Source organism: Drosophila rhopaloa, unplaced genomic scaffold (genome assembly GCF_018152115.1).
Source record: "Drosophila rhopaloa isolate 14029-0021.01 unplaced genomic scaffold, ASM1815211v1 contig_2, whole genome shotgun sequence".
NCBI classification, from domain to species: domain Eukaryota; kingdom Metazoa; phylum Arthropoda; class Insecta; order Diptera; family Drosophilidae; genus Drosophila; species Drosophila rhopaloa.
In genome coordinates, this window is record NW_025335083.1 from 10,361,870 (window position 1) to 10,388,035 (window position 26,166).

General features: G+C 38.6%; 2 protein-coding genes across 3 annotated transcripts; one reads left to right on the forward strand and one right to left on the reverse strand.

Annotated features, from left to right (window-relative positions):
- The first annotated feature begins 69 nt into the window (after positions 1 to 69).
- Positions 70 to 1,912, forward strand: LOC108037307. The gene is made up of 5 exons (XM_044459556.1): positions 70 to 609; positions 859 to 1,031; positions 1,113 to 1,201; positions 1,287 to 1,598; positions 1,669 to 1,912. The coding sequence occupies exons 1-5, from the start codon at positions 173 to 175 to the stop codon at positions 1,807 to 1,809; spliced, it is 1,152 nt and encodes a 383-aa protein (XP_044315491.1). The 5' UTR covers positions 70 to 172; the 3' UTR covers positions 1,810 to 1,912.
- On the reverse strand, positions 1,859 to 25,571 carry LOC108037308 (actin-associated protein FAM107A). Of its 2 annotated transcripts, none has more exons than XM_044459558.1 (3): positions 24,821 to 25,571; positions 3,115 to 3,316; positions 1,859 to 2,740 (listed from the first exon to the last, which is right to left on the reverse strand). In XM_044459558.1, the coding sequence occupies exons 2-3, from the start codon at positions 3,264 to 3,266 to the stop codon at positions 2,461 to 2,463; spliced, it is 432 nt and encodes a 143-aa protein (XP_044315493.1). In that variant the 5' UTR covers positions 3,267 to 3,316; positions 24,821 to 25,571; the 3' UTR covers positions 1,859 to 2,460. The 2 variants fall into 2 exon arrangements, with proteins under 2 accessions (XP_044315493.1, XP_044315492.1); XM_044459557.1 differs by lacking the exon at positions 24,821 to 25,571 and adding an exon at positions 10,790 to 11,105.
- Positions 25,572 to 26,166: the final 595 nt, after the last annotated feature.

Genomic DNA, 26,166 nt, shown 5'->3' on the forward strand with positions numbered 1-26,166 from the left:
GCTTGACATAAAATAGTTGTTCTATATAGATCAAATATCATTCGCCCAAGTTCTGTCTGTCTCTCTGTCTTACTTTCTAACACATTGCCCTGTTTACAGCATTATCGGTCTCACTAATTTTTAGATATACATACACATAACTACACTAGATACAGCTCGGGCCAGCGTGTGGATGTCGAGGGTCACCAGGATTAGCGCTCCCAAGTCGATCCTCAGTACCGACCAACGCGATTCGGCCGCCCTGACGACCCAGATGTTCAAGGTGCGCTTTGCCAACCTGATATCCGACTTCCGGAACGTGTGCATCATCTATCAGCTGCTGCAGCTGCAGGAGATCCTCAATGTGATGCGGGAGTATCCGCCGGCCGGCACCAATCCCAATGACACCATCTTCGGTTGGTCCTACAAACAGAATCTAAAGCGGTTCGAACAGCAAACGAACACCGTCTATGTGGACATTCTGGAGAAGAACAAGTCGGAGGCCACGCTCGACGACCTCAAGTTCTATGTGGATCTTGGGGAACTAATCGGTCTGGTGCAGGCCCTTCTGGACGATGTCGTCCACGATAGAGATCTCTGCGCCTCGCGTGGCTTCATGGAACTCCTCAAGTATGTAGACACTCTATAATACATAAAAACAATATTTAAGGAAATGTCACAAGAATGCATAGTTGCATTATATTAATTGATTTTCTTCCTACGCAGTTCTTAAATATTCGAATTTATCTTATTAAATGTAGCTACCAAATAAGTTTGCTTATACCTAAAACGTTAAGCACCAACTTTTAGCTACATATATGATTACCTTATATCTTTAATAAAGATTTCTTACCTTATTTCCGTAATATTTTCCTTTAGAGATACCCAGGTGGACATAGACAAGCTGATTGCCGTGCCCTACGAGACAATAATGGCCGAACACGACTCTTTAGTTGAGGAGGATGCAAAGAAGAACCGGGTTGGAAAATTCCACAATCCTAAATTGGTGGCCAAACAGCATGCCCTTAACAAGGAGCGATTCCAGATCGATTGTAAGTTTAACCAAGCCAAAGGAAACCCCATTGAACATTTTGCAGCCTAATTACTATTTATACTTTCTATTTGCTGCACAGATATGAGTCCCATAGAAACCCGATACAAAGTGAATTGGACACACGATAATGTGGAGCAGGGACAATATATTGATTTCCTTCGCTGCAAGGTTCGAGAAATAAATACACAAATAATAAAAGACCTGGACCAGTATTATAAACTGATATATTCCTTACCTGAAATTTATCATTTAGGTACTTTCCGATGAGTTGGACAAAATTGAGGAGCTCACCCGCAAGGATTCGCATGTGTGGAGAAGCTGCCATTTGGAGTATGTGACTCTGATCGAGCAGTACAAGAATCGCATTAATTCGGTCCAGAAGGCCTACGACGACGATATGGAAACAGCCGAGAACATGCTACAGGCCACCATCAACAAGGTGAGCAAGTGCAAGGAGGACCTAAGATCGTACAAGGAAAGAGTGGAGATTTTCCACCAGAAAATTCAAGAAGTGCGGGATAAGATGGCAAAGGAAGCGGAAAAAGAACGTGCCCGTTTGTCAGCGGTGAGTGATACAAAATATAGTATATACATAGGTGAAATAGGTATTCGTATAAATATATCCATCTTTATAGGCTCGAGTTTCAAAGAGATTGTCCAGGATATTGGCTAAACAAAAGGAAGAGAAAAAGGCTGCCGCCAAACAGGCCAAGTTAGAAAAACGGCTGGCAAGGCGAAATAAAAGTGAAGTCGTCGTTTCACCTCCAACAAATTAAAGATCGTATAGCTTAACTTTAAAATTACAATAATGTTTATACGAGACAATTTGGTTTAATAACTTTTTGCCTACAATAAAATTTATTAATTCCAGAAACTAAATTTGTATATAGATATATGTTGTATATAGTTCTGTAATCTGTTTAAATTTCTTTGCTTGACATAAAATAGTTGTTCTATATAGATCAAATATCATTCGCCCAAGTTCTGTCTGTCTCTCTGTCTTACTTTCTAACACATTGCCCTGTTTACAGCATTATCGGTCTCACTAATTTTTAGATATACATACACATAACTACACTAGATACATTATATTCCATTTTGTTGTTTGATTTTGGAAGAAAAGGGGTCCATTTAGAAACTAAAACTTTATACATGTGGTTTATACACAACGAAATTAGCGCAAGAAAACTTTACTTAGATTAGTAACTAAAACTAACAATCTAAACAAGTAAATGGCTTAGTCTAGGTGTAAACTTTAATTATCATAACCAACTAGTTTTGCATAATATCAAAATGAAAACCGCTCACAAAGTTAACACATAAAACAAATGGGTTTCCATACACACAATTTGGTTAGGTCTGTTACTAAAAACTAAACATTAATCAAGCTGAGGATTAGGATGTGGGATATCCGAGAGGGCTGCTCCTTAATTGTTGGCGTGCGCCGTGCGCAGTTTGGCCCTAACGTTCAGATACTCGGGATTCACGTACTGCCGCTCCTCGGCGTCCTCCTGATCCTGTTTCTGGGCCGCCGCCTCATGCTTCTGGGCCCGCTCCATGATCACACGCCCGAGTTCTCCTTTCAGGCCCGGAATCCCGCCGACGATTTCCGCATCCGGGGAATGTTGCTCGGCGGCAGCATGTCGCTCCTTTTGCTTGTCGTAGGCACGTTGCAGTTCCGATTTTTGGTTCAGCACGCTCTTTCCTCTAAAATAATTGAAAAAACAATTAATAATTGGATCTGATTTTAAGAACAATTTAGTGATAAATTTTATTTAAAATGATTAAAACTAATTTTAAACGAAAGTTCTTTATCAGAAAGGTTTTGTTTGTATTTATTTTTAAAGAAATTTTTAATAAATAGTTTGGCTAATTTTGTACCTATAGTTGAATTTATTTATTTGAATTTATTTTGAATTTGAAATTTAATAGTTTAAAAATAAACTTTCAGAAATTAAAAGAATTACTTCGAACGTCTACATATGTATATATTTAATTCTTTAAATATAGAAATATAAAAGTTTAATAACTATATAAATAGTTAGGTTTCAAAAATTGAATTTGTGGACACAACTACTCACACTCTGGCATTGAACTTGAGCTCCCGATTAAGCTCCTTGCGATCGATGCTCTCCAAGCAGGGATTTATGAGCTTCTTGGGCAGGATCAGTCCATCGGAGTCCGTCTGGACGCCAGTGGGCGTGGCCGGCGGGGAGCTAGTCATGGACATCATCGTTCCGGCCGCGTTCTCAGCCTCCGTCAGACTGTGCCTGAATGCCGTATCTGAAAGATAGATGCAGAGAGTTGAACGATTAGTGAATGGATTCGCATTCTTTCCCACTCGCTGACTACACAGGCAGAAATTATTTCTTATCAATACGTATGAACTAAAATGAACATGATTTTTTTAGGTTTAATATATTGAGTATAGTCTGCAAATTGTGCCTACATTTTAATACAACCAACGACTCAATTAGATCTCCTTATCCAAAACCACCCTCAAATTATTCACTGTTCAGTAAAACTTTTATATAAAAATACCCGTTGCCTTCTCCTTTACTTGCCACAGCTTTTGAAAAAATTGATAATAATATTTTTATCTGTGTACTGCTGGGCGATGTCCCCTCGTTTGACTGTGCCAAAGTTTAATTGGCACTTGGCCTTCCCCTCACAAATCAGTTCGGGCCTTAACCACCCAACAATGCACACAACAACCGCTCAAGAACCCAAGAAAACCAAACAAAAGACGTCTAAAGCTTCGTTGTCTTCGTCGTTTATTAAGGTTAAATATTTCTTCTCATTCATGTCATTGTCAATTTGTTATTACAAAAAAAAAAAAATAAAGCCAGCAACCAACAACAGCTGTAAAACCGTAAAAAAAAAAATTATGAGAGGCAGAGGCACAGAAACTCGATTCAAGTCAGCGGTAAAGTTCTTTCCGACTGTATTCCTCTTGTTCTGCTTCTGCTGTTCTTTTTGTAAATTTTTTACTGAACCGTCACCAGCGATGAACTTCTTTTGTTCACCCATCATATTAACCCACATCGCGGCGAACTAGTTAGTCGCTCGAAGCCCAAAACCTAAACTAGATTAATAGGCGATGATAAGGGACAGAAGGAAAATAAATAAAACACAAAAAAAAAGAAAAGAACCAGCGCTGAAAGGGCAATGACATGGCTAAAACGGCTTCGCAATTGAGATGAAAATCGCAATGGGTTCAGTGGGTAGAATTTTGAATGGGTTTTGCTGACTGGTGCATCAGGGAACTGTGCCAAAAATTACCAATCTAAATGGGATTGAATTTATATAAATCAGTGATAATTAAGCAAATGGGACCATCTTAACAAGTTTGTCAACCATTGAGTCCGATTTGTTTGGGCCACAGCCAAATGTCCATTAATTAAACAAATTGAGTTGGAAGCCAAACTTTCCTGGATAATTTAAAGACAAACAATTTTTACAATTTAAATAAAGACAAGTAAGTAAGGCAATTAACAAATGAAAAGCAAGTTCAAAAACTTAATTATTGAACATCTATTGAACTATTACGTACATATTATTCAGGCTACATAACTTAAATTGCCAAACAAGTTCACACGAGTCTCAACATTTTTTTGTGAGGGTTAACCAACCTTAATTGGCATCTCCGCTCAGAGTTCACGTTCGACAATCAATCAATCAATTTCATCAGAGTCATTTCAGACAATTCCACTGAATTATGGCTGATTCAATGGAAAAACATTCAAGATTTGTCCAACAAACCACCAAATCTCTTGTTTGCCGACTCTAATGGCCATGAAAACACCGGTCTTCAGTCTTCAAACTTTAACATTTTTAAGCCCTCGGGTAAACTTATGACAAAACCAGCTTTATCAGCAGCCACTGCATTATGCTAATCAAGATGTCCCACATGTGGCCCAATCGGAAATCGCATGCAAATCCGTTTTGATTGATTTTTCTTCGATTTCAAATAAAAATTTGCATTCGCCGACTTTGCACTCGTAATTTGCATTTACAATTACAGCAATGTCTGGTCTGCGTTATTCAGATGGTTTTGCTTAGATTGACCCAATGCAACCAATAAAGGAAATGTGGAAAGTTTAGATTTGTCTAGAAGTTTGGCAATACCCATTTCAAAGAAAAATTAAGTTTGGAAGAGATATATTCTGGTTTTCATTTTAAATATGAAATTGAGATCGGAATACCCCAAAAAGTTAGGTTTTAAATCAAATAGAAACTTATCTGAACAGATAAAATAAAAATATTATATATTATACATCGCTACATTAATATCTCCAAGCGCAAGCTAACACCCCCAAAAAACTCGGACGGCAATAAGCCCAAAATAAATCGTTCCAACAAAGGCCCTGTAAATCCCGGGCCATTAGATGAAAACAGATTTTCCATTCTGGCGGAGCCTGAAACAGAGTCTGAACAATTAGCCCCAAGGAAACTAAAGCCCCCACCTATTTTTATTCGGGAGAAGATCTCGAATGCCCTAGTCAACAAAATAGTTGAGCTTGTCGGAAAAGATAACTTTCATGTTATTCCGCTTATGAAAGGGAATATAAGCGAAACTAAACTCCAAACCAAAACCGAAGACGATTTCCGAGCAGTGTCGAAGTACTTAAACGATGCCAAAAAGAATTACTACACGTACCAGCTGAAAAGTTGCAAAGGTTTGCAAGTTGTGCTTAAGGGAATAGAACCCGATGTGACCCCCTGCGAAATTACAGAGGCCTTAAAGAAAACGGTTTTTGCGCAAAAAATGTTATAAACATTATGAACAAAAACAAGAAGCCGCAACCACTCTTCAAGGTCGAGCTGGAGCCAGACAGCAGAACTTTGAAAAAAAACGCAGTGCACCCGATCTACAAGTTGCAGTACCTTCTGCACCGTAGGATCACAGTGGAAGAGCCGCACAAACGGACCGGACCAGTGCAATGCACAAACTGCCAGGAATACGGTCATACCAGGGCTTACTGCACCCTCAGGTCAGTATGTGTAGCTTGTGGAAACTGCCACGGCTCCGAATCCTGCCCTGCCAACAAGGAAGACTCTCTCACTAAAAAGTGTGTAAACTGCCAAGGAAACCACACAGCTAACTACAGAGGCTGTCCAGTCTACAAGGCGATGAAAAGTCGGATGCAACGAGCAACAACGGCACGCTCCCTGAACACACAAAACACTTACATGAGATCACAAACGACACCGGAAGTTTTCTTCGCAAAAGCAGCCAGATCATCATTTGGCCCTTCAATTACCACCAACGGAATTTCTTACGCCAGTGCTCTAAGATCAGGCACAGCTCACATAGAGCCGAAAGTTGATAACATCCAGCAGGCCATGGGACAGCCACAAAGTAACATGGAATCTATGATGATTACTTTGCAACAAAATATGATGGAATTTATGTCCTTCATGAAAACCACTATGCAAACCCTTATGCAAAACCAAAATATCTTACTACAAATGCTTGCAGCTCAGCAGTCCAAATAAACCATGCCTAGCCTTCGAATAACTCTGTGGAACGCCAACGGTGTTTCACGGCATAAACCTGAAATAACTCAATTTCTGAACGAAAACCACATCGACGTTATGTTGCTGGCAGAAACGCATCTCACCAGCAAATATAACTTTCAAATACGGGGATACACGTTCTATGGCACAGATCATCCAGATGGTAAAGCGCATGGCGGCACTGGAATCTTAATAAGAGACCGCGTCAAACACCACTTTCACCAACGGTTTGCTAAAAATTATCTGCAAGCTACATCGATAAAATTACAGTTGGGCAACTGCAACCTTGCCATTGCCGCTGTCTACTGCCCACCTCGCTTTACAGTCTCCGAAGACCAATTCATGGACTTCTACAATTCGCTTGGAGAGCGATTCATAGCAGCAGGAGATTACAACGCCAAGCACACGCACTGGGGATCCCGCCTTGTGACCCCCAAAGGAAGGCAACTATATAATGCACTCATTAAAACATGCAACAAACTGGACTACGTTTCACCAGGCAGCCCTACATACTGGCCTACAGATCCTAGAAAACTACCTGATTTAATTGATTTTGCTGTGACAAAAAACATCTCTCGCAATCTAATATCTGCAAAATCGCTTTTGGATCTATCATCGGACCACTCACCAGTGCTAATAACTCTTCTCCAAAGCCCGGAATTAATCGAGCACCCTCGCAGGCTGACGTCGCATCGAACCAACTGGCTGAAGTTCAAAAAGTACGTAAGTTCCCACATTGAACTAACTCCACAGCTCAACATCAAGGAGGACATCGACTGCTACGCCGATGCCCTGGAGTCTGTACTCGTCGCAGCAGCCAAAGTCTCAACACCGCAAGGGAGGGATGGGCACACACACCAACACAAAACTAACCATGAAATCGAACAGCTTGTTTTGGAGAAAAGACGTTTGAGACGTACTTGGCAAACCAGCAGATCGCCATCCTCAAAAAAAGTCTTAAAGAAGCTGGTCGCAGACTTACCAGGGCTCTAAGGCAAGAAGAAGAAAAAGCACAACGCCAGTACATTGAGAAACTTTCACCCACCAGCACTAAGCATCCCTTGTGGAGGGCCCACCCAAAACTAAGTGCGCCGGCCGAAACAGTAATCCCCATAAGAGACTCTTCAGGCAGCTGGGCCAGAAGCGACAAAGACAGAGCTTGTACATTTGCTTTACACCTTCGAAATGTTTTTCAGCCAAACCCTGCAACTAATTCATTCGCACTACCGTCGCCGTCAATTCGAATTGAATCTGAGACGGAGCCAATTCTGTTTCAACCAAATGAAATTGCAAAAGTAATCAGCGAGCAATTGAAACCAAAAAAGGCCCCAGGCGGTGATCAAATAACTCCCAAAATGTTAATCGAACTTCCAAACTGTGCAGTTGAGGTTATTTGTAAACTCTTCAACGGGATTACACGACTTGGCTATTTCCCAAAAAAATGGAAAAAATCGGTAATCATAATGATCCCAAAGCCAGGGAAAGATCACACAATACCAGCTTCGTATAGACCGATAAGTTTACTCTCGTGTCTGTCAAAACTGCTCGAAAAATGCCTTCTGACGCGCATCATTCCATATCTGAAAGAGCACAACGTTATTCCAGCACATCAATTTGGCTTTCGAGAAAGCCATGGAACAATAGAGCAAGTCAACAGATTAACAACAGAAATAAGGACTGCATTCGAGCTTCGGGAATACTGCAGTGCGGTATTCCTTGACGTTGCACAGGCTTTCGACCGAGTCTGGCTTGATGGCCTTATCCATAAAATCAGAACGATCCTGCCAGGAAACACTCACAGGATACTGGAATCGTACCTTTACAACAGAGCCTTCGCCGTGAGATGCAACACCACAACATCCGATGACTACGCTATAGAGGCTGGAGTTCCCCAAGGTAGCGCCCTTGGTCCAACTCTATTTCTCCTCTACACCGCAGATATTCCCACGAACGAGCGGCTAACTACTTCTACATTCGCAGACGATACCGCGATCATAAGTCGGTCCAAATGCCCAACTCAGGCAACAGCACTACTAGCTGATCATCTCGTTGTAGTGGAGAGGTGGTTATCAGACTGGCGTATAAAAATAAATGCGCAAAAGTGTAAACACATAACGTTTACTCTTAACAGACAAACGTGTCCCCCGCTAACCCTGAATAACACGCCACTTCCACAAGCTGACGATGTAACGTACCTTGGCATCCACCTAGACAGGAGACTTACATGGCGGAGACATATCGAAGCTAAGAAAATTCACCTAAAACTAAAATCAAACAGTCTCCATTGGCTTTTAAACGCGCGCTCCCCCTCTGCCTGGACTTCAAGGTCCTGCTCTACAATTCAACGCTTAAGCCAGTCTGGACCTACGGCTCCCAATTGTGGGGAAACGCGAGCAGCAGCAACATCGACATTATTCAGCGAGCACAATCAAAAATCCTGAGAACTATCACTGGGGCACCTTGGTATGTTCGGAACGACAACATCCACAGAGATCTTGGCATTCTACCCGTAAAAGATGAAATATCAAAACAAAAAGCGTCCTACCACACCAAGCTAACTTCTCATCCAAACCAGCTCGCCAGGGGCCTAGCCAGGGCTTCCATCCGGACCCGATTGCAACGCAATGACCTTCCAGCTCAGCAATAGTTATTAGAGCCCCTAAATTTTCGCGCCAGTCACCTTGACTGTCAGATAGCTTTTTAATTTAAGATTCTATATACTTATTGTTAGTCTCAATTCAGAGAAGATCCAATAAATAAAATGCAAAATGTTAAAAAAAAAAAAAAAAAAAAAAAATATATTATACACAAATCGATATAGATAATATATAAAAATGCAGCAGAAACTTTTAGAATTTTAAGTCAAAAGAAAACTTTGAAAAGTAAGCATTTAAAATTATACATTTCTCAAATCTTCCCGAAAATTAGAATACCCAAAGTTGCGAGGGTATTTTCATTAGTTTCAGGCAGGGCTTCACTTCACTTACGATGTCCATCGTCGGACAACAAGTTTTCACTTGCGCAATCGAGTGATTTGACTCGCCAGACCCCTCCTTAACCCCTTCAAGCCCCACACACCGCTAGAAAATTGTGCGCGACTGGCTTCCATGTGGGTTAATGAGTTGCACATGTACTGTGGGACTTGGGTGTGAAATTAACGCAAATGAAATAAACGGCGGGCGCTCCATAAGGGAGCCAGTCGAAGAAGACGCAACCCCGTGGACAGCCCACTCCACCCAGGCTAATTATATGCAATTTGTTTTCACCGAATGACCGGAGGCGACCCACTCTAAGCCACATAAATCATGGCAACATTGGAGTGCATTGTGTACACAATTTATGATATGGCATTGGGCTCTGAATTATTATCAAGTGCGGTCTCCAAACGAAAGTTTTCTTTCAAGACAGGCCTATCCATTTAACCGGGTTAAGGGACCAACAAGCCATGACAGCACAGTTAAAGGCAAACCATTGTCATGGGGGGTTAACTAGCTCGAATCGTGCGATATGCATCGCAAAGAGCGGGGGCAATTTCCTGCGTCTCGAATTGAGAGTTGAGGGCCTGTCAATTTAAATTTGTTAAGATCTGAAGGGTATAGTAAGCCACAGTAATACAATTTAAGTTATCATGTCGTTATGAAAGTAATAACATAAAAATATAGCTTTGATTTCATTGGTGGGCTTTAAAACCATTATATTTATAATTCAAAAGAACGAAAAAACATTATATACCCCAACTCATATGTTTACCAATCATTAACAAATTATAATTAGAGAGCATAAGGAAAGCTCAAGTATTCAAGATTTAAATATAAATGAATTTACTTAAAATCCTTTCATTTTCCACAACATAACACACAAAATAATGTCAAATTTCACTAACAAATGCCTTTGCATTTTTAAAAGCCCCAGTTTCCACATAAATTCATCGCAGGTCCAAATACCTGAGACCTTTAAGCTTCTTTCAACCTTATCAGCCATGTGTGATGGCATGTCTTTTCCAAATTTTCTACACTTTTACCCGTGTTCAGTGGCAGTACTTAATCATTTTACACCATCGCCGAAAGCCAAGTCGGTGGAAATCCAAAACAAAAAGACGATTTCACTGACTTGGAGGAGTGTGTAGGTCTTTTGTCTGCCCACAAGAATAGCTTGAATATAGTGATGAATAAATGAACGAATGTGTGAATATGTAAGCGAATGAATTATTCACGCCGCAGACTCGTCTCGACTCACTTTCAAAGATGGACATGCGGTTCATGATGTTACTTGAGATATTCGGCGAGGGTCGCTGCATTTCGCTTTTTTTTTTTCTTATTTGCACTATTAATGTTAACTTAAATTTGTATTAAACGGCACAATTGAATTTTCTTAAAATGGTTGAGTATTTTTTATATTTTGAAATAGATATTATAAGGGGCAAAACAATCGAGTGTTACTGCGCGTAGTATGTTTTTCAACAGCTGAGGTGTTGCTGGTGGTAAGTGTGTTGCAGCTGGTGGCTAATTGTGGCTCACATCTTAGTAACACAGTGACTTTCGCTTTCCACGACGTTCTTATCAACGCAACAAACGGCTAAAAACTGCGAGTCGAGAAGGAAAATGTTGGTAACCGGACCCCTGCAATCGATTGCTGCTGCTGCTGCTGCTGCTGCTGCTATTGCTGATGTTGCTGTTGCTGCTGCTGCTGCTGCAACTTTGTGCAGTGCTACGCCAACACGTAACGCGTTTGGCTCGCTATTTTAGGCTTCCTCATTTGCAGCAGCTAACCAAACACGGCAGGGTTGGAAAACGGGGTTGGGTTTTGGGGTTGGGGCTGAAATGGGCGGCTTTTTTTTATGCCGCCGGACTGGCTTATGCAAGCCCAACAAACGACCAAACAACAGCTGACCCAGATATGCAATTCAGCCACGAACATAACGGAATACGTAGAACCAAACGTAGCCAGCGGCGGGTTAAAGCCAAAACGGATTAAATCCTTCAAAAAGTGAAAGCTCTTTGTTCTCAATCAAAAACCTCAACCCCCGGAAGCCTGCACATGTTCGTATGAGCCCTATATTATCTATATAACTAACAACTAACCTAGTCGAAGACTTAAATACCCTGTTCTTAATGGATTTCCATGAAAAGGACTCCTACTTATTTAATATAAAGTTCAACATACATACAAATGGATATTATTAATTATAGTTGCCTTAATTAACTTATTTAATAATATCCAACTTTGAATAATAACCAACAAAAAAGTATACATTTAAATAGTTTTCTTAAAATGTATATGTACACAGAAACATATTTAAAAAAATTAACTCAAATTGATTAGATTGAAAATATGTATTTCTATTCACCACTTTGAGTTTTTATCAAACAATTTTTAAATATAAATCATAAATAAACTAAAAATAGCAACTCTATAGGTTGGTTTAATATTTTTTTATGACTCGAAGGTAAAGCGCACATAAATTATAGGTTCCAAAACAGTGCATTGATTTACGATACCCTCTTTTTTTAGCGCATTATGTCAGCTGCCACAAGGATGTTGCATGTTGGATGTGGCATTTGGCAGTGGCAGCTGGGGGCGGCAGCCTTGACCCGACGCTCCCGTCCGTCTGCATAAAGGACACACGTGTGCAGGATAACAAAGCACCCGAAAGAGGGGAAAGGGGGGCGGGACAGCCTCCTACCGGCAGAAGCTTTTCCGGAAGCTTCTCTCTCTCTCTCTCTCTCTCTCTCTCGTCCTCGTTCTCTTTCTATTTCTGTATACATCTGTCGGGGATTCTGTAGGAGCATCGGCAGCCTCCTCCTGGGGAAGAAAATGGAAAATCGACAGCCAACGGCGAGCATTTTCCAGCTTCCGTTTCCTGGCCGCCTGGTGCTAATTGGCTCCATGGAGAAAATGGCCGCTCCACACACAACACAAACAAAGCTGCGACCCCACCACATCCTTGGGCCCCCTTTCCCGAAATGTCCTACCCCGTTCTTAAGATGGAAGTCTAAGACATGCCCCAACTTCTTGGATGGCATGCAAATAAAAAAAGGAAAAGGGAAGGTTCTTCAGCTGGGGAAGTTGCAGCCACTCCAGTATTTCTCCAGCCGAAAAAAAGGGAGGTTGGCGGGGTGGGAGGATGGCTTTTCAGGGGGTGGGGGGTGGTGTGGCCAAAGGGGCGGAACAGGGAGCCCGCCATTGAGCAACTCTAACTCAAATACTCCGCCTCAAATCAACCGGCGAGCAGCAAAGGGCACAAGCTGGATGGCAGACAGGAGCAACAGGAGTCGTTAAACAGGAGCTATGACGTCAGCAACAGGATAGGACAGAGACAGACACAGTGCGAAAGAGATGACAATGCGGGAGTGGGCACTAGCTGGTAAAAGCTATTACACAGGAAATCAAGTTTTTTATATTCCCATTCTTAGAGAAATCAAGTATTTGATTGTTTTTTTTTATGAAAATATTTTAAAGGTTTTAATTTTGAAAAAACTTTATTAAACGTTATTTAAAATAAAAATTAATAATTAAATGTATTATTAAGATACACTTTTTTCAATTAAAAAAATATGTTTCTGTTTGATATTGATAACTTAAAGGTAAATTTTATGTAACAACTTTTGAAAACCCATTTTTATTTTAATTATAAGAAGCGATTATTTCATATGCTCTATTATAGAAACTTCTAATCCAAAAATCGTGAACATTTTTAATAAATTTAAATATTAGACTATAATAAAGAACCTCGAAATGCATTTAATATTTTTGGTAAACCGATTTTATAAAAGAAACCTTTATAAATTTGTTGTATTGTGCAGAGAGCTTTTAGTTGGCCTTAAAGCTTTTGTCAACTTAATGTTGCCTCTCTATCCCACTCTGCATACCTTCTCCTGCTGTGATGTCATATATTCATCGACCCTTGGGGAACCCTCGTTCGTTCTCTCTCGCTTCCGCCTGGGGTTGTGAGAAAAACATCAATAAATAGATTTCCCTGATTTTTCAACAGGACAGCAGAAATGGCAGCAAAAGTCGGCAAACAAACAATCACAAGTCTCTAACAAAAAACCGCCCAGGCCTCCCCCTAATTCCCCTTAACTCCCTCTGATGCATAAACATTCGCCAACAGCCATAAAAGCTTTGGGTATTGTGTTTCTAGCTGGGGGCTCGTCGGCTGTCTTCCTCTGGCTGGTTATGGGTTAATCAGCTGTGCGTGTAGTCAGGGGTTAAGAAGGTTGCCTCGCTAATTTCAGCAGGAGTTCCTCACTACTTCATGTTGGCAAAAAAAAAACGAAATTGGGGTTGGCCCTATCTATTTGTTTACCACAAAGTGAGTGTGTTTGCGTGCTGTAAATATTTATACAACCAGACCAGAAATAACAGAAATAGAAACAGGCCAAAACAGTTCAATAAATAATCCAGCAATTGAAACTTGTGTTATGGCTAAAAGCAAATTTGTGTATATTGAGGATTTTCAGCAAAAAGTTTCCACACTTCTCATCTGGTTTTAACTCTCTTTTCATTGCTCAAAATAAATAGTTGAACATAGTTATCTCAAATCGACCAGTCTTTTCTTTCCTACTTTAAAGTTTTCTTTTGTGTCTGAACTAAGTTGGTAAGAACTTGAACTGACGAAGTTTTTGTGGTTATTGGCTTGAAAGCGGGAAACGGAAAATATTAAACTTTTCATAATTTAATAAAAGCAAATGAAAAATCAAATATATGACTTATAATCTTGTTTAAAAATAAATGACTATGTTCTTGGTTTAGTTAATACAACATCTAAAAACAAGAGAGAACGCTATAGTCGGGTGCCCCGACTATCAGATACCCGTTACTCAGGTAAAGGGAGTGCGAGGGAGATGGAGATAGAAACTTTGATCACGCATAACTTTTTAACGAATGGTCCGATTTGAAAAATTTCTTCTACATTTCGATAGGTATTGATAAACACAATAAAACTGCATTTTTACTTTTCCGAAATATTTAAATGTATCGTATATAAGCGATTGTGGGCGTTAAAGGGGGCGTGGCACCTTTTTGAAACAAACTTGCGCTGCGTAGGAACTCCTAGAATCTGCATGCAAAATGCCAATCTTCTAGCTTTTATAGTTTCCGAGATCTCAGCGTTCATACGGACGGACAGACAGACGGACAGACGGACAGACGGACATGGCTATATCGACTCGGCTAGTGACCCTGATCAAGAATATATATACTTTATAGGGTCGGAAACGCTTCCTTCTAGCTGTTACATACTTTTGCACGAATACAATATACCCTTTTACTCTACGAGTAACGGGTATAATAACAGATAGATCCAGTTAACTCATTCAATAAAAATATTTAAAATGAATAAGTTTATTAGGATGCATTGCCAAAATAATTAACAATTCATTTTTTAATTTATTTGCATTGCGTTTTTATCCTAAATCGTATACTTATTGAGTGTTTTGCCCAATACTTTTCAATTTTCCTGACCTCGCACTTATGTCACGAAACTTTATTGTCGGTAGGCTGTGTGCCAGCTAAACAAACCCCAACACCAAAGACGTCGCCTCATTGTAGGCGCGTGTTAGTCATAGAATTTTTATATTTACTATTTATTTGTGTTTGGCACATTGACTTGTGTTTGTCTGCCAACAAATCGCACGCAAGGCTATCCCTATTAACTACGCGCCACCACCCCTATTTCGTTTGAAGTTCCTATTTCTCTCTTCGAAATTTTTATTTTTTTTTATCCTCTTATTTTAATGGCGTGTCAGAATTTATTGGCCACGTTTAGTCGGCTGTTTAAGTCCCACGCCCATCGCTAATTATCCGGCAGGTGAGTCATGAAATCAGCTAATCCGCCACGCCCCCCACACCGCACCGCCTTCCGTGGTCAATCACCCAGCGGGAGATGCAACCACAGGAAGTCGTCCAAGTGGCCGAAGGCATTCGGCAATGTAAGTCAGTCATTCCCCAGCTGCAAAGTGGCTTACCGGCTTTCACTTGCCCCGCCCCCTCACCTCCCCTCCCCAAAACTGTCCGCTTCAGTCACTCATTCAGTCATTCATTCAGTCGGAGCCACTAATTTTCCGCGTCGACATCGTTTGTCGTCTTGTACGCGCTTTTAATAACAATTTTCAGTTTAATTTCTTTCATTTTTTTTTTCTCTTTTTAAATTTTTTTTATTTTTGTTTTTTGGTTAAGCGGCTTGACAAGTGGACATATATAAATAAAAAAAAAACCGGTCAAAGCCCAGTCAAAGTCCACAAACCGAAAACAGTTGGCATTGCGCAATGGGAAAGCCTCGAAAATAAAACAACCTGGCAACGGGACTATAAATAGTTACTGGGAATCGGGGGAAACTTTCAGGCAAACGCTCTAAAAAACTGACCTTTCCTTGGAACTCCCTGTGGCCCCAAATAGCGTAAAATTCCGAGAAATCGGAACCCTGGCGTAAAATGCATTTCTAAATCTAAACACCGATTTGCTTTATAAACAGAAGCAACATAACAACTCAGCAGCAACACACATGTGGCATTTCCAAATTCAACGTTCCCCATAAACAATAACACCAACAATTTGACCGACCCCACACCACAGAAAGAATTTTTGAACAATAAACAGAAAATTTGTTTTTGCCGAGAGTCGGAAACGTTTATAGTTCGAACAAATAGAAATAAATGTTGGGAATGATTCGCTGCTTTGATACCTTATATATTCAAAACTATCTATCCTAAAAGGTTTCAGCACCAGTATGTGTAGACAAAACAAATTTAAAATATTTTAGCACTGTGGATTAAAATGAAATCTGAATTTTTTTATAATTAATCAAGATTTTCTGTGCTGATTTCTGTATCATTAAAACCAATTGAGGCATTAAACAACACTTAAATAAATATACGTATATAAAACGAGGATAATATTAAAATATAAATATGTAAAATATTATTTATTAAAGTATTTTATTTATTTTATAAAGATAATATGAACCTATATACCCTATATGCCGAGAACACTGGGTATTAAAGTAAGGGGCGCTGAGCGAGTCCATTAAAAGAATTTCGTAATCGAAATCCCGCATCGAGCCAATCAAGCTAAAAATTCTGAACCATAGCCCACATGCGGGTGCAAAACGCTTATCAGCCGGAATAATAATAGCTGGACAAGAACGAAAACCGCATGAAATAAATTTAATAAACATTTTTATGATTGCTCTTCAGTTCAGTGCTTTTAGTTTTCAGAGCTTTATGGAAATTTGTTATTTTTTGATGTAGCTAAGTAATCTCCAGTTCTGTTGGGGGATAAACGATTATATTTAAGCAAATATTTGATCACGAATGAGCATTAAACGAATACGTCAGTTCAGATAAGAAGTTATTTACTTATCTGTAGAATTTAAGAAATCATAAATGTGTATGGCAAATGTTGAAAACTGTAAAAAACTTTAATAGCAAAGAGTGTAAAACTTTTAGCTGTTCTGTGAAAATATCATTAGATTTTATAGTTCCATTTACGAATGGAATGTCGCAAGTTTATTTTGTGTATTTTGTTGATACTAAATAGTGCACATAAAAATTTGTTCTTTATGGAGCACTATGAAATTTGTATATTTTGGAACTCTATAAAAATTACGATCTTTAAGTGTATTATTTAATGACTGTTTTAGACATGTTTAGCATTAGTAAATATTTTAGCCACCTAGGAAAAAATCAAAGTTCACTCTTGGAAATTAATTCAAAAACAGAAACCTTAGACACATCATCAATTATATTGTTGTATACATATATCATTAATTATTTCTCCTTTTAATTACCTACTTTTCTTTGACAAAGGTGCTTCGAATAAATTATTATTTTGTGGTTTTAGATACACATACAAAATAGCTTTGTGTTTATTTTATAAATGATTTCATAACCTGGTCAAATTTAAATCTCTGAATAAGATTCTTTAAATAGCTGAAGCATCACGCCTGCTAATTTCATTCCACACGTAACATATTCCATCCAAAAGCAGATCTCTATATGAATATGATTATGGCTGCATTTATGACATAATTTGAAAGTCATTAAAGTCATTCGTCGGCTGCCTTTTATCGAAATGGGTCATAAATGCGATTAGTTAATATTCAATCGACACAATGCAACCCCACCCCCTAGGAAAATATATTTTTCAGTGAGCGTCGGGGACTTAACAAGAAATGACTTCAAATCATAATGCGTGTAAATGAGCATTACAACAAAATGGCCTTGACAAGCCGAGAAACCAGTAACAACAATGGCCAAAAACAACAAACATCAAATTAGCCAATCAAAGCAGAAAAACAAAAACTTTTCACGCGCTCACAGACAGTAATAATCATTTCAAACAGCTTAAAAAAATGAGTTTAAATCAAATTTATATAAGCCCCCAGACGCTGAAGAAATTGCAGCACTTAACGTATAAAAATCTGTGTTTTACCAACCGGCTTAAAAAAAAAAGGTAAAAACAATTAAAAGCGCTAAAAAGCATTCCAAGCCTTTCACTCTTTTTTCAGTCGCTTATCTTCCATGACCGAGCGAAATCATTTGCCTAGCCGAACTCGTATAAAAAACCTCAATTGAAATTTTTATTATTTGATAACTCCATTAAGACCCCAACAACAACAAATCAATCAGTGGCGGAAACGGAACTAACTGCGCGAACCGAAAGAAATCAAATGGAACCAATCAAAGGAAAGTAAAACAAATTTGCATAAACAACATTAATCAAAGAAGATTTATGGAGGAAACTAAAGTTGAATGGCATTGATTGAGTCCGAAACTATCCGAAATAGTTGTTTGTAAACAAAATAGTATTACTTAAGATGTACAAAGGTTAAAGTTTCTGACGTTTAAAAAATTTTGAGGATGGAGTAGGAAAGGAACTCAAATTAAATTTTATAAGACTTTTAAATAACATTTTAGAAATGGAACCCTAACAAAACAGTTGTTAGCATATACAAATAAAATTTGCAATAACATGTGTCAGCTAAAATAAATATATTTCGTTGTATGGTTCCACTTTAATATTTCCAGTTGAGCCCCATTAATATAGACATTTTGTTGTCCGCTGACGTCACCCGAAGGGATTCCAAGGAATTTACATTTACTTATGGTTATTTCTCATTGTTTTCTTGTTCTCGTTTCTATACTTTTCTCTCTTTAAGACTCTCTTCTGGCATTTTTACATATTTGTTGTCTTTTGCTCGTTTTTTGTATCGCATGCAACAAGTTTCGTACATTGAAATATCAAAAATGTTCACAGGAAACCATCAAAATGCGCAGCGCGAAGTCGAAAATTGAACAAGGCTCTTTCTCGTGATTCTCTCGCTCTCTCTTTCGCTACATTTCTTTCTCAAGTGGGTGTGTGTGACTTGGGGTGTTGTGTTCATGTATTGCCCTCTGCTCTCTGCTCTTTTCTCCGCACTTTTTCCCCATTTTCTCCACTTTTTTACTGCCTATGAAAGGCCTCGCGTCATTGCACTTCGTGTGCTCGTTGTTGTTGTTGTTGCGAAAAGGGGGGCGGTGGGTGGTGGTAAATCAACACACACATACACATACAAAAAAAGAAAAGATGTACCCCCAATCTTTGGAGAGTGGGAAATGCGTCACGGGGTTGCCAATGGCAGGGAGCCAAACAAATGTAGGGAAAATTATTTGGGGGTGGCTTCCTAACAGTGGGGCATGGAAAATTATCCACAGCTGTTAATGCAATTATCGCCCCACACAAGTACTCAAAGTGCGTTGAATTGCAGTAAACTGTCAATTACGTCTGTTAGATAATTCAATTTTCCCATAAGCGCCCTGGGTAAATTTGTATGAAATTCCATGCAGGTGTACTTTTTTCTAATTAATTGCATTTTATGTATTTTTCCTGTTTGATTATAAACGCATTTTAAAAATACTTAAGGTTAATCACTATAAAAATGTGTCTTTAAAAGTAAAAATAATCTTTTTTGTATTTGAATATTTTACCCGCTCGTCAAGCAATCCGACTTTTCAATAACAAGTGTGTCTTTAGCTTTAAACTTGCAACTTGAAACATTGTTAATTGGCTAACCCACAAAATCAGCAAAGGGTAACCATAGATCAACCTTGAAGATAGCCACTGTACATCGCCAGACAGACTTATGGTGTAACCAATTTCCATATTCAATGCGATTCGGCACACTGTGACTGCGATTCACACTGCGACTGTGACCGATGACGAGATCGGCTGAAACTATAGGCAACCGACTACGATGGAGATGGAGGAAAACAAGGCAATTCGACTGTCGACGGCTTGCCGCGGTTGAAAAGTCAAAGTCAAATGCAAGACATAATACAATAAAACAATTCAACTACAAGAAACAAGAGCAACAACGGCGGACGAACAATAATCGCAGAAAGGAAAACAAGTTTTCACTTTTATATTTTTGAGTTACTCGGGTTTCCTCTCCTCGATGGTGGGGAGGCTTTTCATTTCCAAACGCGATTCAATTGCAGTTGGTTGTTGCCAGCGTTGTTGTAGTTGTTGGTTGTCGCTTGGGCAAATTGTGGCCATAATGATGAATTGCATAAGCCGGAATCGTAATCAGTAACTACGACCGCTTCAGTTGCTCATCCGCTTTTGGTCATACAGTCCAACTTAAATAAAACAATTTATTACCCAAGGTTCAAAATTCCCAATTGCAAGTTAGGTCTGACCAAAAAAAAAAGGTCTTTGTTAAAGGAAAGTGGCATTTTTTGTCCAGCATATACATATGTATTTGCATCCAAACATTTGTTGAAATAATTTTGCATTTTCATTATTATTTCTGGAAGTGATTTTTAAAGTCATTATTATTTCTGGAAGTGATTTTTAAATTCGTAGTAAACTTTTTGCGATAAAGAAAATAACTTTTTATTGTGAATAAATGTAGTTTCAAAGAAAAAAGGCATTAAATGTAGCTCAGATTTGTTCAGTTTGTTGCTTGGTATATGTGTCATTTACGTCCTTCAACTTGAGTTATTTTCGTTAAAAAAAATAGGTTTTGACTTAGCCAATCTCCCCTGTGATCGCGTAGATCAGGCAAAAACCTGATGCCACTCTCCTTATCTCCGGCTCCCCTCTTTTTCCGCAGATTTTCGCAGGAGCTGAGGCTTTTTTCGAGGAGCCAGCTTATCGGGCTTGCGAATTACGCGCATTTAAAAATCTCCACACAAAACATGACCATAAAAGGAGTCGCTTGGCAACCCAAAAAAAATAAAAACAAAATATCAACGAAACGTACACAAATGGCTATTTGTGGCGTAGTAAAACAACAACACGAAGTGCGATGATTACGTATCAAGCACATGGCCGACGCCCCTCCTTATTTTGCACCCTCCGCCATACAATTATTGCCCCTCCCCCGACAGTTGAAAAACTTTTCATTCATTCACCCACCGCCTGCTTGCTCCCATTTTACCCTATGGGTTATGGATATATCAACAGATCCATAGGTTTTGCTATAGATTTTGCTATAAGTAAGCAAAGGTTGCTGCCCATCTAATCTTTATCAAGAAGATAAGGAGAAGCAAAAGTGCTATGGCATAATATTAGACTACTATTTATTTAGTTAACGCTATATTTTCTTTTAGATAACGATGCGGGTTAGAAAAAGTGCAATTACCTTTATAAAAAGAGAAGAAAAAAAAATATAACAAAAAATTAAATCCATTTAACATCGGGTTCAAAGTCACTAGAAGTACTTTGTGATTAATTTTTTTATAAAATACAAGTGTGATTCTTCATAACTTTTTCACTACAGCTTTATTAACGTAAAAACCAAAAATAAATGTTTATCTTAATTTAAAGATTTTACAATTATACATCGATGACTTATTCATTATTGACAGTCGCGATGTAGGTATAAAGTATATATACTTTTAATAATGAAACTTTGATAAATATTAAACCATATATATAGAGTATTCTAGAGTATTTTCGAATCGGATTGGACCCATTCGCCATCTGTTCTTTTTGACTTTGATAGCTAGGTTGTGTGGCCTTGCTGCCTACTTTTTTGTCGTTTTTTTTTTGCAAATCTAATCCAAATGGGAAGCGAATACCAGAAATGGGAATGCGTTTTCAATTGGAATTTACATGTTATGCTATGTAGTTGACCTAATCGTAATTTGAGCAAACAAATGTATAGCGTAGAACAGAATTATCTGCTACAATGGCGATTAATTTAGAGCTTGTTTTTTCAGGGCTTGTGTATGGCAATGAATTAGTTTAATTATATAATATACAAATAGAATTAGATTATTCACTTAAATGGTGTTTTATGCTGAAGAATCTTTTAAAGCCATCTGTGCAAATTTTAAATATTCAACAGCTGCTGGGATTTGCAGAGCCTGGAAGTCTGCTCACTTCATTAAAAAATTTTGATGTGTCAGAGGGCTTTGGATGGTCCATCAATCAAGCCAAGATTAATAGCGTGCAATCGCGGTTAATATTTTTTTCAGTTTCTTTTTTTTAAGGTGTCTGAGCTCATCAGTGACAATTTATCAATCATTAACCCAACCCAAATGGGCAAACATGTGATGAGGCCGAGGGTTGATGATCCAAAGAGGAAAAAATAACCAGTAATTAGAAATTCATAGATAAAAATCAAGTGAAATATGAAGCCCCATATATGTACATATAATTTAAACATATGAGTGGGGCAATACCAAAAATCCACTGGGGTAGTGCGAAAGAGAGATGGAAAAGAGGATCCCAAAAGGGCTCTGGATACAAATGCCATCCCTCCATGGGAGTGAGTGAGACAGTACCCATGGACATGCTAATCACGAACACAACGAAACGATATGAACAAAACAAAACCGAAAAAGAACGAGAGAAACCCACAAATAAAACCCGATTCGACAAAATCCGCTGCCTGCTGAACTTTCTCGGCGCCTGTTCAAATAAGTTTCAAATTTTGACAAATAAAACCATGGTTTTGTAATTTACGAGCATTCCGAGCTATTTTCATAATGATTGAGCGCGAGTTGTTGAGTGGAGTGTTTGCAGTCCCCGATTCTCGGTTTGTCGGGTTCTCGGGTCCCAGTTCCCAGGGGAGTGAAATAAAAAAACAAAATAAGGACCTCTCCATGTCTCTTATTTATTCTGCTTCTCTTTCTGTCCCAGCTTCACAAGCCGTGCAATAAAACGGGATTATGAACGAGTGTGTTTTCGGTGTCTACTGTTTGTTTGTGTATACCCAGATACAGTAGGACTTCCCTAAAATATTCTATCGTGAATCTGTTTTCACTAGTTTTCGAGAAGAAAATGCTGTAGCAAGAGAAATCGACTAAACTAAAAGTTCTTCCCTAAAGATAAGGTTGTTAAAGAAACTATATTTCCTACATCGAATCATTCTCAACCACTTGTTACAATGTTATTAAAATGTATAAAGCATGTTCTAAGGTGTTCACATAAGCCACGTTCTACTGTAGGTAGGGAGCCTTTTTTAACCAGTTGGTAGGGACAGGAGGTTGCTCCGGGTGCTGGCTGGAAGGGGTGGTTGTTGGTGCCTAAAGAAGCTGCATCCGACGGACGGAATGTGTCTAGACGTTTGATTACCGGGACAGACGCAGACGCAGATGCAGATGCCGCGAGGTCGTGGCACAGTGGACTTAAACCGAAGTTTAAGCTGGGCTCTAATCGTAATTGCCCCCGATTCTTTATGCCACTTTATTGGTTTTTTGGGCTTGGCTTGACTCGAGCTGACATAAAGTGTTTGCTTATCAGCGTTTTTTTCGTTCCCAGGCGGTCATTGGTAATGTGTCTGTTGGTCTTGTCATCGATGACACAGTGGTGTGAAGTAGATAATGGGATAAGTGCGAAAATGGGTGGGTAATTATGATGGGAATTTATGGCACCGAGTCCGAAGACGATTAGACAATCAGAAAACTATATTAATGTAATTCGGGAGTGCGAAGTATCCGGATAGCATTTAGTATAAGTAGCCAACAAAACCAGTTTACAAAATAATACAATTTAACAAGACTCAACCAAATCAATAACAAAACAATTTTTATTCGATATCTTTCAAAAATACTTTTCCTCGGACTCAATTGGGCATTATTTATCTAAGTAGGTTTTTAAGTATTATTTCAAGTCTTCACAATAAGGCAAAAATTAAAAGATTAAAATACATTTTATGTAATCTCATCCAGGAAAATCTTGAGATGAAAACAACCCCAGTAAGTGATCGTTTAGGGAGAAGGATAGAATAGTTCTGCTTCATAATCACTTATATCCGGTCTATAGCGTTAGGAATCGAAGATTATTAGAAAACAAGGATCTACGGTAACCAATCCGGTTTTGGGATTACGCCATCAAGCCGGTTTATGAACCCGGTTCTGGCCCAAATGCTCAAATCGCATTCCTGAATTCGCCACACACTATCGGTTTTGGGTTCTCAATTCTCAAGGTAACTCGATGCTAACCGATTCCCGCGACAGGGAAGAAGGCACGTAATCTTGTTCAGGGTTGTTGGCAATCGGAATCTGGCTCTTTTCTACCTGACTACATTTGCGCATATTATTCAAAGCGTCAGTTTTTTTCCCATTTCGTCGCAGTGCATTAATCATCATTGTGTTACCCCCTTCCTTTGTTGTTTTGTGTGCATTTCAAATCCCTTATTTCACAATGAATAAAAATATCTATAAATTGCTTAATATTCAGATATCACTCATGAGACTGGGTTGTTAACAATCTTTGACTTCAGTTTGGTTTGAATAAAATGCATAAGCTCTTTGTTATAATATTTACAAATTAAAAAAAAATTATATATACATATATATTATTTTTAAGTTTTACAATTATACGAAATTTAATTAAACTTCAATACTTTAAACTATTAAAGATATTTAAAGAGATTTATCTTAAATTTAGAATGTTCACTGAAGAATTCTTAATAGGCTTTATACAACTAAAAACAAAGTTCCCTTCTATACTATTCTTTAAAAAAAAAGATAGCAGAAAGATATGGTAAATAATCTTGAAGCTTGTAATGATTTTGATACCTATGGCAACCACTGTGCCGCAAAAATCAAGGACTCTCGATGGCTGAGCTAAATTTTTTGCACATTTGCGGGTTACTTTTTGCACAAAGGTCAAAGAGGCGCAAATCAAAAGGCGAGGCATTGAACGGGGGGCCTTGACTTTTGCACTTTTGCCAAATGTTCTTTGCAGCCCAGGACAGGACATTCAGCAAACGGACGAAAAGGACAAACAAGCTGAAAATATAAAGCAAAATACCGAAAGTTGGTCCAAACTCACCACGAATGCCACAAGAGCCTGTTTAAAAGTGTGGTAAAATCCCGGCGGAGAGTTGGGGGTGGTGGAGATGGATAAACTGGAATTTCTGCCTCTCGACGATGTTTTGATTTTTCGCTATCTCTCTCTTTCGCTCAGCTGCTTCTGCTTTTTGGTTTGTTTATGTGTAATCCTTTTGTTTCTTTCGCTTTTGGCGCGCAATTTCCTTTTGTTTTTGTTATTGTTGTTACTGCTGGGCAATTTGCAATGCAATTTTCCAACACACGCGAAACCGTTTTGTTGTTGCCTTTGTTATTGTTGCGTTGGCCGTGTGATTGCGGTTATAGATGTTGTTGTTATTGTTGCTAGTTGCTGTTGTTTCTTTGGCAATTTTTTTTCACAATTTGCATTTCACGTTTTTTTGCAGCAGCTTCGACGACTTTGACTTTGTTGCACAAACACACTGAGAAACACAGACACACACACTAACGAACCGAAAACAACAACAAAACAATCCGAGGAAGCTGCTGGCGTCTTTTCCTTTTTATTTTTCCCAAGATTACAAATCCGATTTTACTGCCTGATTTATTGTGGTTGCGCGAATTTATCGCTATTTCCGCCGTCAGTCATTCGAAATCAAAAATTACGGAGCGTCTTATGTGATTACATTAATAAATCATCACAAAAATACTTGTTCTTTGAAAAACAAAATATCATCTCGTGTTATTTAGCGCGACAAATCGGTTTCCGACGTTTTCTCGTTTGTTGTTTTTTTTTCGCTCGAAAAATTACAGATTGTGCCGTTTGCGAGTTGCTTTTATAGATTTTTCGCTGGCTTCCATGTTGCAGCAGCATGTTGCTGGCTCTCTTTTGCTCTTCCACGCTCTCGCAACATTAGTCGTGTTTTAACCGATTTAGCCAATGCAGGCACCATAAATGTTAATTTTTAAATTCGATGTTACTTTCTAAAATAACATTTGTTGCAGATTTTAATAACTAAAACAAAAACAGAAACAAATCGACCTTTAAACGTATGTAAAAAAAAATAATTATACCATTTTTACCTTTCACTGTGACCTTTTTATATATTCTACTTTCCGTTACTGAACCAACTATGAAAAATATCTAACTATCTTCGAAGTTACAAGCTAGCATTGACGCACACCAGACAAACACATCGGTATAATTCGGATAATTTCTCTGTCTCTCTTGGTCAAATTCTCCTTTACCATTTTATAGCATTTTAAAGACATTTAAATTATTATTAATTTTAATCGTTAGCTACAATTATTGAAATTAACCTCATTTGTTTTTTGTTGCTACAAAAACCTCGAATCGTTTTCTTATTTTCAAGATACATTTTGTTGGTG

Excerpts from the sequence above, each read along its gene's own strand:
- LOC108037307 (XM_044459556.1), top strand. The coding sequence starts at position 173 with ATGTCGAGGGTCACCAGGATTAGCGCTCCCAAGTCGATCCTCAGTACC. Across the intron at positions 610-858 it reads GGCTTCATGGAACTCCTCAA|AGATACCCAGGTGGACATAG; the intron begins GTATGTAGACAC and ends ATTTTCCTTTAG. Across the intron at positions 1,032-1,112 it reads GGAGCGATTCCAGATCGATT|ATATGAGTCCCATAGAAACC; the intron begins GTAAGTTTAACC and ends TTTGCTGCACAG.
- LOC108037308 (XM_044459557.1), bottom strand. The coding sequence starts at position 10,850 with ATGCAGCGACCCTCGCCGAATATCTCAAGTAACATCATGAACCGCATG. Across the intron at positions 3,317-10,789 it reads CCGCATGTCCATCTTTGAAA|ATACGGCATTCAGGCACAGT; the intron begins GTGAGTCGAGAC and ends TCTATCTTTCAG. Across the intron at positions 2,741-3,114 it reads CTCAAGTTCAATGCCAGAGT|AGGAAAGAGCGTGCTGAACC; the intron begins GTGAGTAGTTGT and ends CAATTATTTTAG.